This window comes from Catharus ustulatus, chromosome 36 (assembly GCF_009819885.2).
Source record: "Catharus ustulatus isolate bCatUst1 chromosome 36, bCatUst1.pri.v2, whole genome shotgun sequence".
Classification (NCBI taxonomy): Eukaryota; Metazoa; Chordata; class Aves; order Passeriformes; family Turdidae; genus Catharus; species Catharus ustulatus.
Genome location: NC_046256.1, coordinates 231,977 through 247,272, shown reverse-complemented (window position 1 = coordinate 247,272; position 15,296 = coordinate 231,977). Strand labels below are relative to the sequence as shown.

The 15,296-nt window shown below is 52.8% G+C and overlaps 1 protein-coding gene and 1 long non-coding RNA gene across 4 annotated transcripts; one reads left to right on the top strand and one right to left on the bottom strand.

Annotated features, from left to right (window-relative positions):
* The first annotated feature begins 45 nt into the window (after positions 1-45).
* LOC117009825 (zinc finger and BTB domain-containing protein 22-like) lies at positions 46-6,317 on the top strand. The gene is made up of 4 exons (XM_033084197.2): positions 46-96; positions 4,528-5,225; positions 5,966-6,023; positions 6,066-6,317. The coding sequence occupies exons 2-4, from the start codon at positions 4,557-4,559 to the stop codon at positions 6,230-6,232; spliced, it is 894 nt and encodes a 297-aa protein (XP_032940088.1). The 5' UTR covers positions 46-96; positions 4,528-4,556; the 3' UTR covers positions 6,233-6,317.
* Positions 6,318-7,432: 1,115 nt separating this feature from the next.
* LOC117009852 lies at positions 7,433-9,134 on the bottom strand. Of its 3 annotated transcripts, none has more exons than XR_004420537.2 (4): positions 8,534-8,900; positions 8,250-8,431; positions 7,754-8,080; positions 7,433-7,514 (listed from the first exon to the last, which is right to left on the bottom strand). It is a non-coding gene; the product is annotated as an uncharacterized LOC117009852 (long non-coding RNA). The 3 variants fall into 3 exon arrangements; XR_004420536.2 differs by adding an exon at positions 9,111-9,134 and having other exon boundaries at positions 7,495-8,080; positions 8,534-8,985; XR_004420538.2 differs by having other exon boundaries at positions 7,495-7,888; positions 8,296-8,431.
* Between the last annotated feature and the right edge of the window lie 6,162 nt (positions 9,135-15,296).

The window sequence follows — 15,296 nt, the reverse complement described above, 5'->3', positions numbered from 1 at the left end:
GATAAAGGGACGCGGCGCCTTTAAGGGGGCGGGGCCGGCGGGAGGGGCGGGGCCGGCGGGGCCAAGATGGCGGCGGCGCCGTGAGGGGAGAGCGCGGTAACGGCGGGAGGGGGCGGGGCCTGAGGGGGGCGGGGCCTGGGGGGGAATGGGGGGGGAATTTGGGGGGGGGGATTTGGGGAATTTTTGGGGGGGATTTGAGGGGATTTGAGGGGATTTTTGAGGGGAATTGGGGGGTGCAGGAGGGGCCTGGGGGGGATTTGGGGGAGATTTTGGGGGGTTCTGAGGAGATCTGGGGGTTCTGGGAGGGGTCTGGAGGGGATTTGGGGGGGTCCTGGGGGGGCTTGAGGGGGATTTGGGGGGTTTGAGGGGCCTGGAGGGGATTTGGGGGGAATTTGAGGGAGATTTGGGGGGGATTTGGGGGGTCCGGGAGGGATTTGAGGGGGAATTGAGGGGATTTGGGGGGGATTTGAGGGGAATTTGGGGGATTTTGAGGGGGTTTGGGGATGCAGGAGGGGCCTGGATGGGATTTGGGGGATTTGAGGGGGATTTGGGGGGATTTAGGGGGTCCTGGGGGGGATTTGGGGGGGTCTGGGAGGGGCCTGAAGGGGATTTGGGGGGGATTTTGAGGGGATTTGGGGGGTCTAGGAGGGTCCTGGGTGAGATCTGGGGGGTCCTGGAGAGGATTTGAGGGGGATTTGGGGGGATGTTGAGGGGATTTTGGGGGGTCTGGGAGGGGCCTGGAGGAGATTTAGGAGGGTCCTGAGGGGGTTTGGGGGGGATTTGGGGGGGCTTTGGGGGATTTTGAGGGGATTTGGGAGGTGCAGAAGAGTCCTGAGGGGAATTTGGGGAGAATTTGGGGGGTTTGTGGGGAATTTGAGGGGATTTGGGGATCCCGGGGGGGGAAAATTAGGGGGTCCTGGGTGGGATTTGGGGAGGATTTGGGGAGGTTTGAAGTGGATTTGGGGGGGATTTTTGGGGTCTGGGAAAGGCTTGGGGGGGATTTGGGTCTTTTTGGGGGGATTTGGGAAGGAATTAAATGGATTTGGGGGGGGATTTGGGGGGTTTCAGGGGCTTTGGGGAGGATTTTGGGGGGTCCTGGGGGAACTTTGGGGGCATCTGGGATGGATTTTGGGGGGATCTGGGGGAATTTTGGGGGAATTTTGGGGGGATTTGAAGGGTCTGGGGAAATTTTGGGGGGTCCTGGGGTGGATTTAGGGGAATTTTGGGGGATTTGGGTGGTCCTGGGCACATTTTGGGGGTCCTGAGAGGGTTTTGGGGGGATTTGGGAAGAATTTGGGGGATAAAAAATTGGGTGGGGGCTCCTGGGGGAATTGAGGGGGGTCCTGGAGGGGATTTGGGGGTTTTTTTGGGATTTTTGGGGAATTTTTGGGAATTTTTGGAAAGTCCTGGGGGGATTTTGGGGGAATTTTTTGGGATTTTGGAGAATTCTTGGAGGATTTTTGGGGGGAATTTTGGGGGGATTTTTTTTGATTTTGGGGAAATTTTGGGGAGGGATTTTTTTTTTTTTGGGGGTGGAAAAATTTTGGAATTTTGGGGGATTTTTGGGGAATTTTGGGAGGCATTTTTTTGGGATTTAGGGGAAAAAATTGGGATTTTTTTGGATTTTGGGGAATTTTTGGGGAAGGTTTTGGGGAATTTTGGGGGATTTTTTTTTATTTTGGTGTGTCAGGGAATTTGGGATTTGGGATTTTGGGGGGTGAGAATTGAACAGGATTTGGAATTCCAAAATTTGGGCTGAGAATTAACGGGATTTAGGCTGAGATTAACAGGATTTAGGCCAGGATTAATGGGATTTAGGCCGGGATTAAAGGATTTGTGTTGGAATTTTGGGATTTGGGCTGGGATTTGGGGTCAGAATTCCAGGATTTGGGGCAGAATTAAGGAATTTCTGTTGTAATTCAGGGATTTGGGGCAAAATTTTGGGATTTTGGGGTAGAATCAAGGATTTTGTGTTGGAATTAGTGGTATTTTAATTGGAATTAACAGGATTTGGGGCAGGATTAAGGGATTTAGGCCAGAATTAAGAGATTTAGGCTGGAATTAATGGGATTTAGGTTGGAATAAATGGGATTTAGGCTGGAATTAACGGGATTTGGGCTGGAATTAATGGGATTTGAGGAACAGTTAAGGGGTTTGGGGTCAGAATTTTGGGATTTTGATCAGAATTAAAGAATCTGAGTTGGAATTAGTGGGATTTTGGTTGGAATTAACGGGGTTTGGGGCAGGATTAAGTGATTTAGGCTGGAATTAATGGGATTCTGGCTGGAATTAACAGGATTTGTGGTAGAATTAAGGGATTTAGGTCAGAATTAACAGGATTTTGGTTGGAATTTTGGGATTTTGATCAGAATTGAGGAATTTCTGTTGGAATTAAGGGATTTAGGCCAGAATTAAGAGATATGTGTAGGAATTATTGGGATTTTGATTGGATTTAATGGGATTTGGGCCAGAATTAAGGGATTTAGGCTGGAATTAAGGAATTTGGGGCAGAATAAATGGGATTCTGGCTGGTATTAATGGGATTTTGATTGGAATTAACAGGATTTGGGGTAGAATTAAGGGATTTAGGCCAGAATTAAGAGATTTGTGTCGGAATTAAGGGGATTCTGGTTGGAATTAACAGGATTTTGGTTGGAATTTTGGGATTTTGATCAGAATTGAGGAACTTCTGTTGGAATTAAGGGATTTATGTTGGAATTAATGGGATTTCTATTGGAATTAAGGGATTTAGACTGGAATTAAGAGATTCGTGTTGGAATTAAAGGGATTTTGATTGGAATTTTGGGATTTTGGTCAGAATTAAGGGATTTGTGTTGGAATTAAAGGGATTTTGCTTGGAATTAATGGGATTTTCATTGGAATTAAGATGTTTTGGGGTAGAATTAAGGGATTTAGGCCAGAATTAAGATATTTGTGTCAGAATTAACGAACGGAATTTTGATTGGAATTACTGGGATTTTGGTTGGAATTTTGAGATTTTGATCATAATTGAGGAATTTCTGTTGGAATTAAGGGATTTATGTTGGAATTAATGGGATTCTGGTTGGAATTAACAGGATTTTGATTGGAATTAATGGATTTGGGATATATTTAAGGGATTCTGGTTGGAATTAATGGGATTTGGGGTAGGAATAAGGGATTTAGGCTGGAATTAATGAGATTTTGGTTGGAATTAACAGGGTTCTGGTTGGAATTTTGGGATTTTGGAGAGAATTGAGGAATTCCTGTTGGAATTAAGGGATTTAGGCCTGAATTAAGGGATTCTGGTTGGAATTAGCGGGATTTTGGTTGGAATTAATATATTTGGGATATATTTAAGGGATTCTGGTTGGAATTAATGGGATTTGGGGTAGGAATAAGGGATTTAGGCTGGAATTAATGAGATTTTGGTTGGAATTAACAGGGTTCTGGTTGGAATTTTGGGGTTTTGATCGGAATTGAAGAATTTCTGTTGGAATTAATGGGATTCTGGTTGGAATTAACAGGATTTTGATTGGAATTAATGGATTTGGGATAGATTTAAGGAATTCTGGTTGGAATTAATGGGATTTGGGGTAGGAATAAGGGATTTAGGCTGGAATTAATGAGATTTTGGTTGGAATTAACAGGATTTTGGTTGGAATTTTGGAATTTTGAACAGAATTGAGGAATTCCTGTTGGAATTCAGGGATTTATGTTGGAATTAATGGGATTCTGGTTGGAATTAATGGGATTTGGGATAGAATTAAGGGATTTAGGCCTGAATTATGAGATTTGTGTTGGAATTAAAGGGATTTTGATTGGAGTTAATGAGTTTTGGGATAGAATTATGGGATTTCTGTTGGAATTAAGGGATTTAGGCCAGAAGTAAGAGATTTGTGTTGGAATTAATCGGATTCTGGTTGGAATAAAGGGGATTTTGGTTGAAATTAAGAGGATTTAGGCCAGAATTAAGAGGGTTGTGTTGGAATTAATGGGATTTTGGTTGGAATTTTGGGATTTTGATCAGAATTAAGGAATTTCTGTTGGAATTAAGGGATTTCTGTTGGAATTAAGGGATTTAGACCTGAATTAAGGGATTTGTGTTGGAATAAATGGGATTCTGGTTGGAATTAATGGGATTTGGGATAGAATTAAGGGATTTAGGCCAAAATTAAGGTATTTGTGTTGGAATTAATGGGATTTTGATTGGAGTTAACGAGTTTTGGGATAGAATTATGGAGTTTCTGTTGGAATTAAGGGATTTAGGCGGGAATTAAGAGATTTGTGTTGGAATTAAAGGGATTTTGGTCGTAATTTTGGGATTTTGATCGGAATTGAGGAACTTCTGTTGGAATTACAGGATTTCTGTTGGAATTAATGGCATTTATGTTGGAATTAATAGGATTCTGGTTGGAATTATTGGGATTTGATTGAATTTAACAAGATTCAGACCAGAATTAGTGAATTTTCATACAGAATTCCCCACTTTATGTCAGAACCCAAATTCCTCAATTTCAATTTTAAATTTATTTTTTCCCCCCACAGCCTCTCCCCTTTTCTCTCCCCCCTCCACCATGCCCCACCCTCGCTCCTCCTCCCCTTCCTCCCCCTCCTCCTCCTCGTCCTCGCTGCTCCACGTGCAGTTCCCGCAGGTCCCTCCCGCCCTCCTGTCCAACCTGAACCGGCAGCGCCTGCAGGGGCAGCTCTGCGACGTCTCCATCCGCCTGCAGGGCCGCGAGTTCCGCGCCCACCGCGCCGTCCTGGCCGCCTCCTCGCCCTTCTTCCACGACCAGCTGCTGCTCAAGAAGCTGGACTGCATCGAGCTGCCCAGCGTGATGGACCCGGCGGCCTTCGGCCTCGTGCTGGGCTGCGCCTACACGGGCAGGCTGAGCATGGAGCCGGCCGACGTCGTCAACTTCCTGACGGTGGGCAGCGTGCTGCAGATGTGGCACATCGTGGACAAGTGCGCCGAGCTGCTGCGGGAGCGCCGCGGGGCTGCTTCATCATCATCTTCATCATCATCATCAACAACATCATCATCGTCATCATCGTCATCATCGTCATCGTCATCGTCAGCGCAGCCCAAAGCGCCCCAGCCTGGAGGGGATTTGAAAGTTTGTGAGGAGGAAGAGGAGGATGAGGATGAAGAGGAGCCCCCGCAGAAGCGCTGGGTGCTGGTGAAGCGCGAGTGGCTGCAGGAGGATCTGGTGCTCACCTGCGAGGAGGAGGAGGAGGAGGAGGGGGTGATGATGATTCCTGCTGGGAATGAGGGGATTTCTGGGAATGAAGGAATTCCCACAGGAAAAGAGGGAATTTCTGGGAATGAAGGGGTGCAGAGTGGGGGAGAGGTGGGGACAGCACCAGGGAGCTCTGGGAGGGGCCGGGAAATTTCGGGAATAGGGTCAGGGAGGGACTGGGGAAATTCGGGAATGGGAGCAGGGAGGGATGGAGAGAATCTGGGAATGGGATCTGGGAGGGGCCAAGAAAATTCAGGAACAGGAGCAGGGAGGGACCAGGAGAATCCAGGAATAGGGTCTGGGAGGGATTGGGAAAATTCGGGAATGGGAGCCGGGAGGGACTGGGGAAATTCGGGAATGGGGCCCGGAAAAGACCAGGAAAAACCAGGAATAGGAACCAAGAGGGACTGGGAAAATTTGGAAATGGAAACAGGAAGGGACAGGGACAATCCAGGAATAGGGTCTGGGAGAGGCCAAGAAAATTCAGGAATGGGAGCAGGGAGGGACAGGGAAAATTCGGGAATGGAAGCTGAGACGGACTGGGAAAATTCGGGAATAGGGTCTGGGAGGGGCCGAGAAAATTCGGGAATGAGGCTCGGAAAAGACCGGGAAAAACTGGGAATGGGAGCCGGGAAGGACCGGGAAAAACCGGGAATGGGGCCCAGGAGGGACCGAGGCTCCTGGGGCAGGGAGGGGATCCATGGATCCGGCGGGGTTCGGAGCGGAACCGAGGGAATTGTGCACGGAACCGAGGGAATTGTGCACGGAACCGAGGGAATTGTGAGCGGAACCGAGGGAATTGTGAGCGGAACCGAGGGAATTGTGAGTGGAACTGAGGGAATTCTGCACGGAACCGAGGGAATTGTGAGCAGAACCGGCGGGAATTCGCACCAAAACGAGAGGATTTTGGACAGAACTGGCGGGAATCCGCACGGAACCGAGGGGGTTTGGACCAGAACCGGCAGAACCGAGGGGATTTTAACCAGAACCGGCAAAATTTCACACGAAAATGAGGGAATTCTGCCCAGAACCAGCCGAATTTCACTGGGAAATGATGGAATTCTGAGCAGAACCGGAGGAATTTCACCCGGAACCGATGGAATTTTGGCCGGAATTTCAGACCAAAATGACGGAATTTTGACCAGAACTGTCGGAATTTCGCACAAAACCGAGAGAATTTTAACCAGAACCGGCGGGATTTCACCGGGAAATGATGGAATTTTCACCAGAACCGGCGGAATTTCAGACCAAGATGAGGGAATTTTGACCAGAACTGTCGGAATTTCTCATAAAACCGAGGGAATTTTGACCAGAACCGGCAGGATCTCCCCCGGAACCGAGGGAATTTTGACCAGAACCGGCGGGATTTCACCGGGAAATGACGGAATTCTGAGTAGAACCGGCGGGATCTCTCCCGGAACCGATGGAATTTTGACCAGAACTGTCAGAATTCCACACGAAAATGAGGGAATTTTGACCAGAACCGGTGGAATTTCGCACGAAACCGAGAAAATTTTAACCAGAACCGGCGGGATTTCACCGGGAAATGACGGAATTCTGAGCAGAACCGGAGGAATTTCACCCAGAACTGAGGGACTTTTGACCAGAACCGGAGGAATTTCACCGGGAAATGACAGAATTCTGAGCAGAACCGGTGGAATTTCACCCGGAACCGAGGGACTTTTGACCAGAACCGGCGGGATTTCACCGGGAAATGACGGAATCCTGCCCAGAACCGGAGGAATTTCACCGGGAAATGACGGAATTTTGACCAGAACCGTCAGAATTTCACACGAAAATGAGGGAATTCTGCCCAGAACCAGTGGGATCTCCCCGGGAAATGACGGAATCCTGCCCAGAGCCCCCCGCATCCCGCACGGCTCCGCCTCCATCCCGGGCCGAGCCGGGCGGGTCCCGCGGGGCCCCGAGGGGATCCCGGCCCGGAGCCGCCCCCGCCCGTCCCGCGGAGCCTCCGGAGCCGCCCCGAGCTCAGCCGCGGGCCAGGTGAGGCCGTGCGGCTCCAAGGTGTTCGTGTGCCACTGCGGGAAGGCGTTCTCGCACCGCAGCATGCGCGAGCGCCACGTCAACATGCACCTGGACCTGCGGCCCTTCACCTGCGCCGAGTGCCGCAAGCGCTTCAAGATGAAACATCACCTGACGGAGCACATGAAAACGCACACGGGGCTGCGGCCCTACACCTGTCCGGGCTGCGAGAGGAGGTTCATGTGGAGGGACAGCTTCGTGAGGCACAGGGCCACCTGTGCGGGGACAGCGCAGTGACACAGCTGGGGACACCTGGGATACACCTGGGTACAGCTGGGACACACCTGGATACAGCTGGGTACACCTGTACAGAAAATATTACACCTGGGACATACCTGGATACACCTGGGATACACCTGGATACACCTGGGACACACCTGGGACATACCTGTGATACACCTGTACAGGGAATGACACCTGGGACACACCTGGGTACAGCAGGAAACACCTGGGTACAGCTGGGATATACCTGGGACACACCTGTGGTACACCTGTACAGAGAATGACACACCTGGGTACACCTGGGACACACCTGGGATACAGCTGTAGAGACTGTCACACCTGGATACATGTGGGACACACCTGGGTACACCTGTACAGAGAATGTCACACCTGTAATGTCACACCTGTCCGGGCTGTGAGAGGAGGTTCATGTGGAGGGACAGCTCTGTGAGGCACAGGGCCACCTGTGCGGGGACAGGTGTGCAGTGACAAACCTGGGACACACCTGGGTACAGCTGGGACACACCTGGGTACACCTGGGTACACCTGTACAGAGAATATTACACCTGGGACACCTGGGATAGAACTGGGTACACCTGTACAATGTCACATCTGGAATGTCACCTGGAATGTCACACCTGGAATGTCACACCTGTCCTGGGTGCGAGAGGAGGTTCATGTGCGGGGACAGCACAGTGACACACCTGGGTACACCTGTACAGAGAATGACGCACCTGGGACACACCTGGGATACAATGGGGACACCTGTACAAAGAATGTCACACCTGTAATGTCATATCTGAAATGTCACCTGTAATGTCACACCTGGAATGTCACACCTGTCCGGGCTGTGAGAGGAGGTTCATGTGCAGGGACAGCTCCGTGAGGCACAGGGCCACCTGTGCGGGGACAGCGCAGTGACACAGCTGGGGACACCTGGGATACACCTGGGAACACCTGGATACACCTGGGATACACCTGGGTACAGCTGTGATACACCTGGGATACACCTGGGACACCTGGGACACACCTGGATACAGGTGGGACACCTGGATACACCTGGGACACACCTGGGACATACCTGTGATACACCTGTACAGGGAATGACACCTGGGATACACCTGGGTACAGCAGGATACACCTGGGTACAGCTGGGATATACCTGGGACACACCTGTGATACACCTGTACAGAGAATGACACACCTGGGTACACCTGGGACACACGGGATACACCTGGGACACACCTGGGATACAGCTGTACAGAGACTGTCACACCTGGATACATGTGGGACACACCTGGGTACACCTGTACAGAGAATGTCACACCTGTAATGTCATATCTGTCATGTCACACCTGTAATGTCACCTGAAATGTCACCTGTAATGTCACATCTGTCCTGGCTGTGAGAGGAGGTTCATGTGGAGGGACAGCTCCGTGAGGCACAGGGCCACCTGTGCGGGGACAGCGCAGTGACACAGCTGGGGACACCTGGGATACACCTGGGAACACCTGGATACACCTGGGATACACCTGGGTACAGCTGTGATACACCTGGGATACACCTGGGACACCTGGGATACACCTGGGACACCTGGGATACACCTGGGATACAGCTGGGACATACCTGTACAGAGAATGTCACACCTGGCAGAGGGGACAGCGGGGTGACAAAGGGACAGAGGGGACAGCAGAGCCCTCCAGGGAGGTGACAGAGGCGACTCCACAAGTGCCGCCTCCCCTGTCCCCTCCCCAGCTGTCCCCGTCCCTGCTGGAGTCGCTGGTGGCCGTGGTGGCCGGATGGGGACGCACTGCTGGCATTGTCCCCAAATTCCCTGCACAAGGCTCTGGTGGCCACCTCCGGGCCACCTCAGTGTCACCTGGTGGCACTGTGATGTCACCTCAGGGCCGCCTGGGTGCCACCGAGCTCCGTGACACCCGCAGGGACGCCCCGAGGTTGCTGCGGCGACAGTGACGTCACCGTCGTGACGTCATCGAGGACATCGCCGGTGTCGCTTGTCCCCTCCCCCCCTCCCCGTGCCGGATTGGATCCAAATTTGGGGAATTTTTTGGGAATTTTCATTGACGTTTCCCCCGAATCCTGATGGGAATTCCTGGGGTGACGTCCCTGGGGACACTTTGGGGACAGGGACACAGAGGGGACATCCTGGGGTGCCACACGGGGACAGGGACACAGCGGGGACAAGGACACGGTGGCTCCACCCCCCTTTCAATAAACGCGATCGGTCTTGTAGCCACGCCCAGCGAGGGGCGGAGCCAGTGCGGCGGCCAATGGGGAGCGGCGGGGGGCGGCCATGAATGGGGGCGTGGGGAAGTGGGCGGGGCCTCGGGAGCTGCGGCCAATGGGGAGAGAAGGGGGCGTGGCTTGGGAGCGACGGGGGCGGGGCCTGAAATGAACCGAAACTGGGCGGAGTCTGAGCCGAAACAAAAAGGGGCGGGGTCATAAAAGGGGCGGGGCCTTGAAAGGGGTGTGGGAAAGGGGCGGGGCCATCAATGGGGGCTGAAATGGGACCCGTTGGGGACATCGGGGAGATTTGGGGACACCGGGGGGTCACAAATGATCCCAAATGCTGCTGGATCCCAAGGAATGATCCCAAATCCTGGATCCCAAATCCTGGATCCCAAGAAATCCTGAATTCCAGATCCCAAATCCTGCTGGATCCCAAGGAATGATCCCAAATCCTGGATCCCAAGGAATCCAGAATTCCAGATCCCAAACCCTGGATCCCAAGAAATCCTAAATTCCAGATCCCAAATGAGCTCAAATCCTGGATCACAACCCATCCCAAAATTACCCCAAATCCTGCATCCCAAAAGATTCCAAATCCTGCTGCATCCCAAGGAATGATCCCAAATTCCAGATCCCAAATCCTGGATCCCAAGGAATGATCCCAAATGATCTCAAATCCTGATTCCTAAAGAATCCCAGACTCCAGCTGCTACTGGATCCCAAAATCCAATCCTAAATGATCCCAAACCCTGGATCCCAAAATCCCAGATCCTAAATGATCTCAAATCCCAAATCCTGGATCCTAAAGAATCCCAGATCCCAAATCCTGCTGGATCGCCAAATCCAATCCTAAATGATCTCAAATCCCAAATCCTGGTGGATCCCAAATCCCAAATCTTGGATCCTCAAAATCCCAGATCCCAAATGATCTCAAATCCCAAATACTGGTGGATCCTAAATCCCAAAATCTTCTGTGTCCCCAAAATCCCAGATCATAAATGGACTCAAATCCTGAATCCTGGATCTCAAAACAACCCAGATCCCAAATCCTGCTGGATCCCCAAATCCAACCCTAAATGATCTCAAATCCCAAATCCTGGGTCCCAAATCCCAAAATCTTCTGGATCCCCAAATCCAACCCTAAATGTTCCCAAATCCTGGATCCCAAAATCCCAGATCCCAAATCCTGCTGGATCCCCAAACCCAACCCTAAATTATCTCCAATCCCAAATCCTGGATCCCAAATCCCAAAATCTTCTGGATCCCCAAAATCCCAGATCCTAAATGGACTCAAATCCTGGATCCTAAAGAATCCCAGATCCCAAATCCTGCTGGATCACCAAATCAAATCCTAAATGATCTCAAATCCCAAATCCTGGATCCCAAAAGCTGAATCCCAAATGTTTCCCAGATCCCAGATAGTCTCAAATACTGAATCCCAAAAAATCCCAAATCCTGCTGGATCCCCAAACCCAACCCTAAATTATCTCCAATCCTGGATCCCCCAAATAATCCCAAATCCCAATTCCCAAATGATCCCAAATCCCAAATCCTGGTGGATCCCAAATCCCAAAATCTTCTGGATCCCCAAAATCCCAGATCTTAAATGATCCCAAATCCCAAATCCTGGATCCCAAAACATCCCAGATCCCAAATGCTGCTGGATCCCTAAACCCAATCCTAAATGATCCCAAATCCTGGATCTCCCAAATCCCAGATCCCAAATGATCCCAAATCCCAAACCCTGGATCTCAAATCCCAAAATCTTTTGGATCCCCAAAATCCCAGATCCTAAATGGACTCAAATCCCAAATCCTGGATCTCAAATCCCAGATCCCAAATCCTGGATCCCCCAAATCTCAGATTCCAAATGATCTCAAATCCCAAATCCTGCTGGATCCCAAATCCCAAAATCTTCTGGATCCCCAAAATCCTAGATCCTAAATTATCTCAAATCCCAAATCCTGGATCCCAAATCCCAGATCCCAAATCCTGCTGGATCCCCCCAGCCCTAAATGATCTCAGATCCCAAATCCTGGATCCCAAAAAATCCCACACCCCAAATGATCTCAAATCCCAAACCCTGCTGGATCCCAAAATCCCAAATCCCAAAATCTTCTGGATCTCCCCAAATCCAATCCCAAAAAATCCCAAATCCTGGATCCCCAAAAATCCCAAATCCCAAACCCTGGATCCCAAAGAATCCCAGACCCCAAACCAATCGTGTCCCCAAAAACAATCCCGAAAATCGAGTCCAAATCTGGGTCCTGGCAGGGCAAACAAAACCCTGAGGGGATCTGCAAGGTCCTGGCAGGTTAAAGAGATCCCTGAGGGATCAATCCTGGCCCCAAAGGTGTCACCAAGGTCCTGGCAGGGTAAACAAAGCCCTGGATGGAGTAAATTGGCTCCCTGGAGGTCCTGGCAGGGTAAATAGAGCCCCGAGGGGGGTAAATGGGTCCTGAGGGGATCTCCAAGGTCCTGACAGGGTAAAGAGAACCCCGAGGGATCAATCCAGGCCCTGAGGGGTTAAACAACACCCCAAAGTGTTCCCAAGGTCCTGGCAGGGTAAATCAGAGCCCAGAGTGGGTCAGTGAGGTCCTGGCAGGTTAAAGAGAGCCCTGAAGGATCAGTCCTGACCCCAAAGAAGTCTCCAAGGTCCTGGCAGGATAAATCACAACCCTGAGGGGTTTAATGGGGTCCTGGCAGGGCAAACAGAGCCCAGAGGGGGTCAGTGGGATCCTGGCAGGTTAAAGAGAGCCCTGAGGGATCAATCCTGACCCCAAAGGTGTCACCAAGGTCCTGGCAGGAGTAAATTGGCTCCCTGGAGGTCCTGGCAGGGCAAACAGAGCCCAGAGGGATCAGTCCTGATCCCAAAGATGTTCCCAAGGTCCTGGCAGGGTAAACAGAGCCCAGAGGGGATCTGCAAGGTCCTGGCAGGGTAAATCACAGCCCTGAAGGATCAGTCCAGGCCCTGAGGGGGTCAGTGAGGTCCTGACAGGGCAAACAGAGCCCTGAAGGATCAGTCCTGACCCTAAAGATGTCACCAAGGTCCTGGCAGGGTAAACAAAGCCCTGAAGGATCAATCCAGGCCCTGAGGGGTTAAACACCACCCCAAAGTGTTCCCAAGGTCCTGGCAGAGCCGATTCCGCCCCTTGGGGGAGGATCCGGGCCCCGAGGGTTCCAACCCCACCCCAAAAGGGTCACCCAGGTCCTGGCAGGGCACTCCCTCCTCCGAGCCTCGACGGTCTCGTCCTGCAGAGCTCCAGGATGAGCTTCCAGGTGGGAATCCCAAAACCTGCGGGGTTTTTTGGAGGGATTTTGGGGGTTTTTGGGGATTTTTGGGATTTTAGGGGATTTTGGGTCCAGGCAGAGAAAAGGGAAGTGGAAAGTTCCGGAGTCTGCAGGGCTGGGAGGGGCCCGGGAGGGGTAAAAGGGGGGTGGGACCCTCAAAATTTCCGAGGAGAGTCAGGGGGGACCCCCCAAAATCTCACCTGGGTGTCTGGGAACCCCAAAACCCCCCTGGACCCGCACCTGGGACACCCTAAAACTTCGGGAATTCTCATCTGGGGAGCTCCAATCTTTGGGATTTCCAACCTGGGACACCCCAAAATCTCACCTGGGTACCTGGGAACCGCAAACCCCTCCTGGACCCGAACCTGGGACACCCCAAAATCCGAGTGAAACCCCAAATCCTTGGGAATTCTCACCCAGGAAATGCAAAACCTTTTGGAATCATCGCCTGGGACACCCCAAAACTTCGGGAATTGTCACCCGGTAAGTCCCAAATCCTTGGGAATTCTCACCTGAGACACCCCAAAATCTCACCTTGGACACCCCAAATCCTCACCTGGGTACCTGAGAACCCCAAAATCCCCCTGGACCCGCACCTGGGACACCCTAAATCTTTGGGAATTCTCACCTGGGACCCCCCAAACCCCACCTGGGACCCACCAAAATCTCAGGACCCCCCAAACCCCACCCAGGTTCCCCCAAGCCCTCTCCAGGACCCCCCAAAATCTCCTCAGAACTCCTCAAATTCCCCCTTGGACCCCCCAAAATTCACCTGGGACTCTCCAAACCCCTCCAGGACCCCCCCAAACCCTCCCTAAGACCCCCAAACCCTCTACAGGACCCCCCAGAATCTCCTCAGAACTCCTCAAACCCCCGCTTGGACCCCCAAATCCCACCTGGGATTCCCCAAAATCTCTTCAGAACCCCCCAAACCCTTCCTCGGACCCCCCAACCGACCCCCTGGACCCCCCAAATTCCCCCTTGGGACCCCTCAACCCCCCCCCCCCAGGACCCCCCAAACCCCATCTCAGACCCCCCAAAATCTCCTCAGAACCCCCCAAACCCCACCTGGGACCCCCTAAACCCCCCCAGGGATCCCCCAAACCTCACCTGGAACCTCCCAAAATCTCAGGACCCCCCCAAACCCCACCTGGGACCCCCCAAAATCTCCTCAGAACTCCCCAAACCCCCCCTTGGACCCCCCAAATTCCCCCCAGGACTCCCCAAAATCTCCTCTGAACCCCCCAAACTCCCCCTTGGACCCCCCAAATTCCCCCTGGGACCCCCCAAACCCGCTCTAGGACCCTCCAAACCTCCCCTAGAACCCCCCAACCCCATTTGGGACCCCCCAAAATCTCCTCAGAACCCCTCAAATCCCACACAGGAACCCCCAAACCCCACCCAGGACCCCCCAACCCCACCTGGGACCCCCCAAAATCTCCTCAGATTCCCCCAAACCCCCCCTGGAACTCCCCAGACCCCACCTGGGACCCCCCAAACCCCCCTTGCACCCCTCAAACCTCCCCTAGGACCCCCAAACCCCCCGTTGGACCCCCCAAAATCTCCTCAGAACCCCCCAAACCCCTCCAGGACCCCCCAAATCCCACCTGGGACGCCTCAAACCCCATTTGGGACTCCCCCAAAACCCTCCCAGAACCCCCCAACCCCACCTGGGACCCCCCAAAAATCTCCTCAGATTCCCCCAAACCTCACCTGGAACTCCCCAAACCCTACCTGGGACCCCTCAAAATCTCTTCAGAACCCCCCAAACCCCCTCTTGGACCCCCCAAAACTCCCCTGGGACCCCCAAAATCTCCTCAGAACTCTCCAAACCCCCCCTGGGACCCCCCAAACCCCACCTAGAACTCCCCCAAACTCCTCCCCCACCCCCTAACCCCCCCTCCCCCTCCCCAGCTGTCCCCCCCAGCTCTGTCCCTCGCTGTCACCTCGCGCCTTCGCGCCCTCGACGCCCTGGTGGCCTTGGCCGAGTCCTTGGTGACCCCGAACCGCGTCCCCACCGCCCTGAGCGAGGCCGAGGCCGAGCTGAGCCGGGCCCAGGAGGCCCTGAAGGAGCTGGAGGTGGCCAGGAAGGCCCAGGTGGCCCCGGGGGTGGCCTTGGGGACGTTGGGGGACGAGGACGAGCGGGAGCTGCGGGAATCGGCGGCCGCGGCCGAGGAGAAGGCGACGGAGCTGGAACGGGAGCGGGACGGGAAACGGCGCTGCCAGGAACGGCTGCAGGGAGTGCACGGGGTGGCCATGGGGCTGATGGTG

Bases quoted from the DNA above. Each gene is read 5' to 3' on its own strand.
- LOC117009825 (XM_033084197.2), top strand. From the start codon at position 4,557: ATGCCCCACCCTCGCTCCTCCTCCCCTTCCTCCCCCTCCTCCTCCTCG. The intron at 5,226-5,965 runs GTGATGATGATT...AATTGTGCACGG, and splicing joins AGGAGGAGGAGGAGGAGGGG to AACCGAGGGAATTGTGCACG. The intron at 6,024-6,065 runs AGCGGAACCGAG...GAGGGAATTCTG, and splicing joins GCGGAACCGAGGGAATTGTG to CACGGAACCGAGGGAATTGT.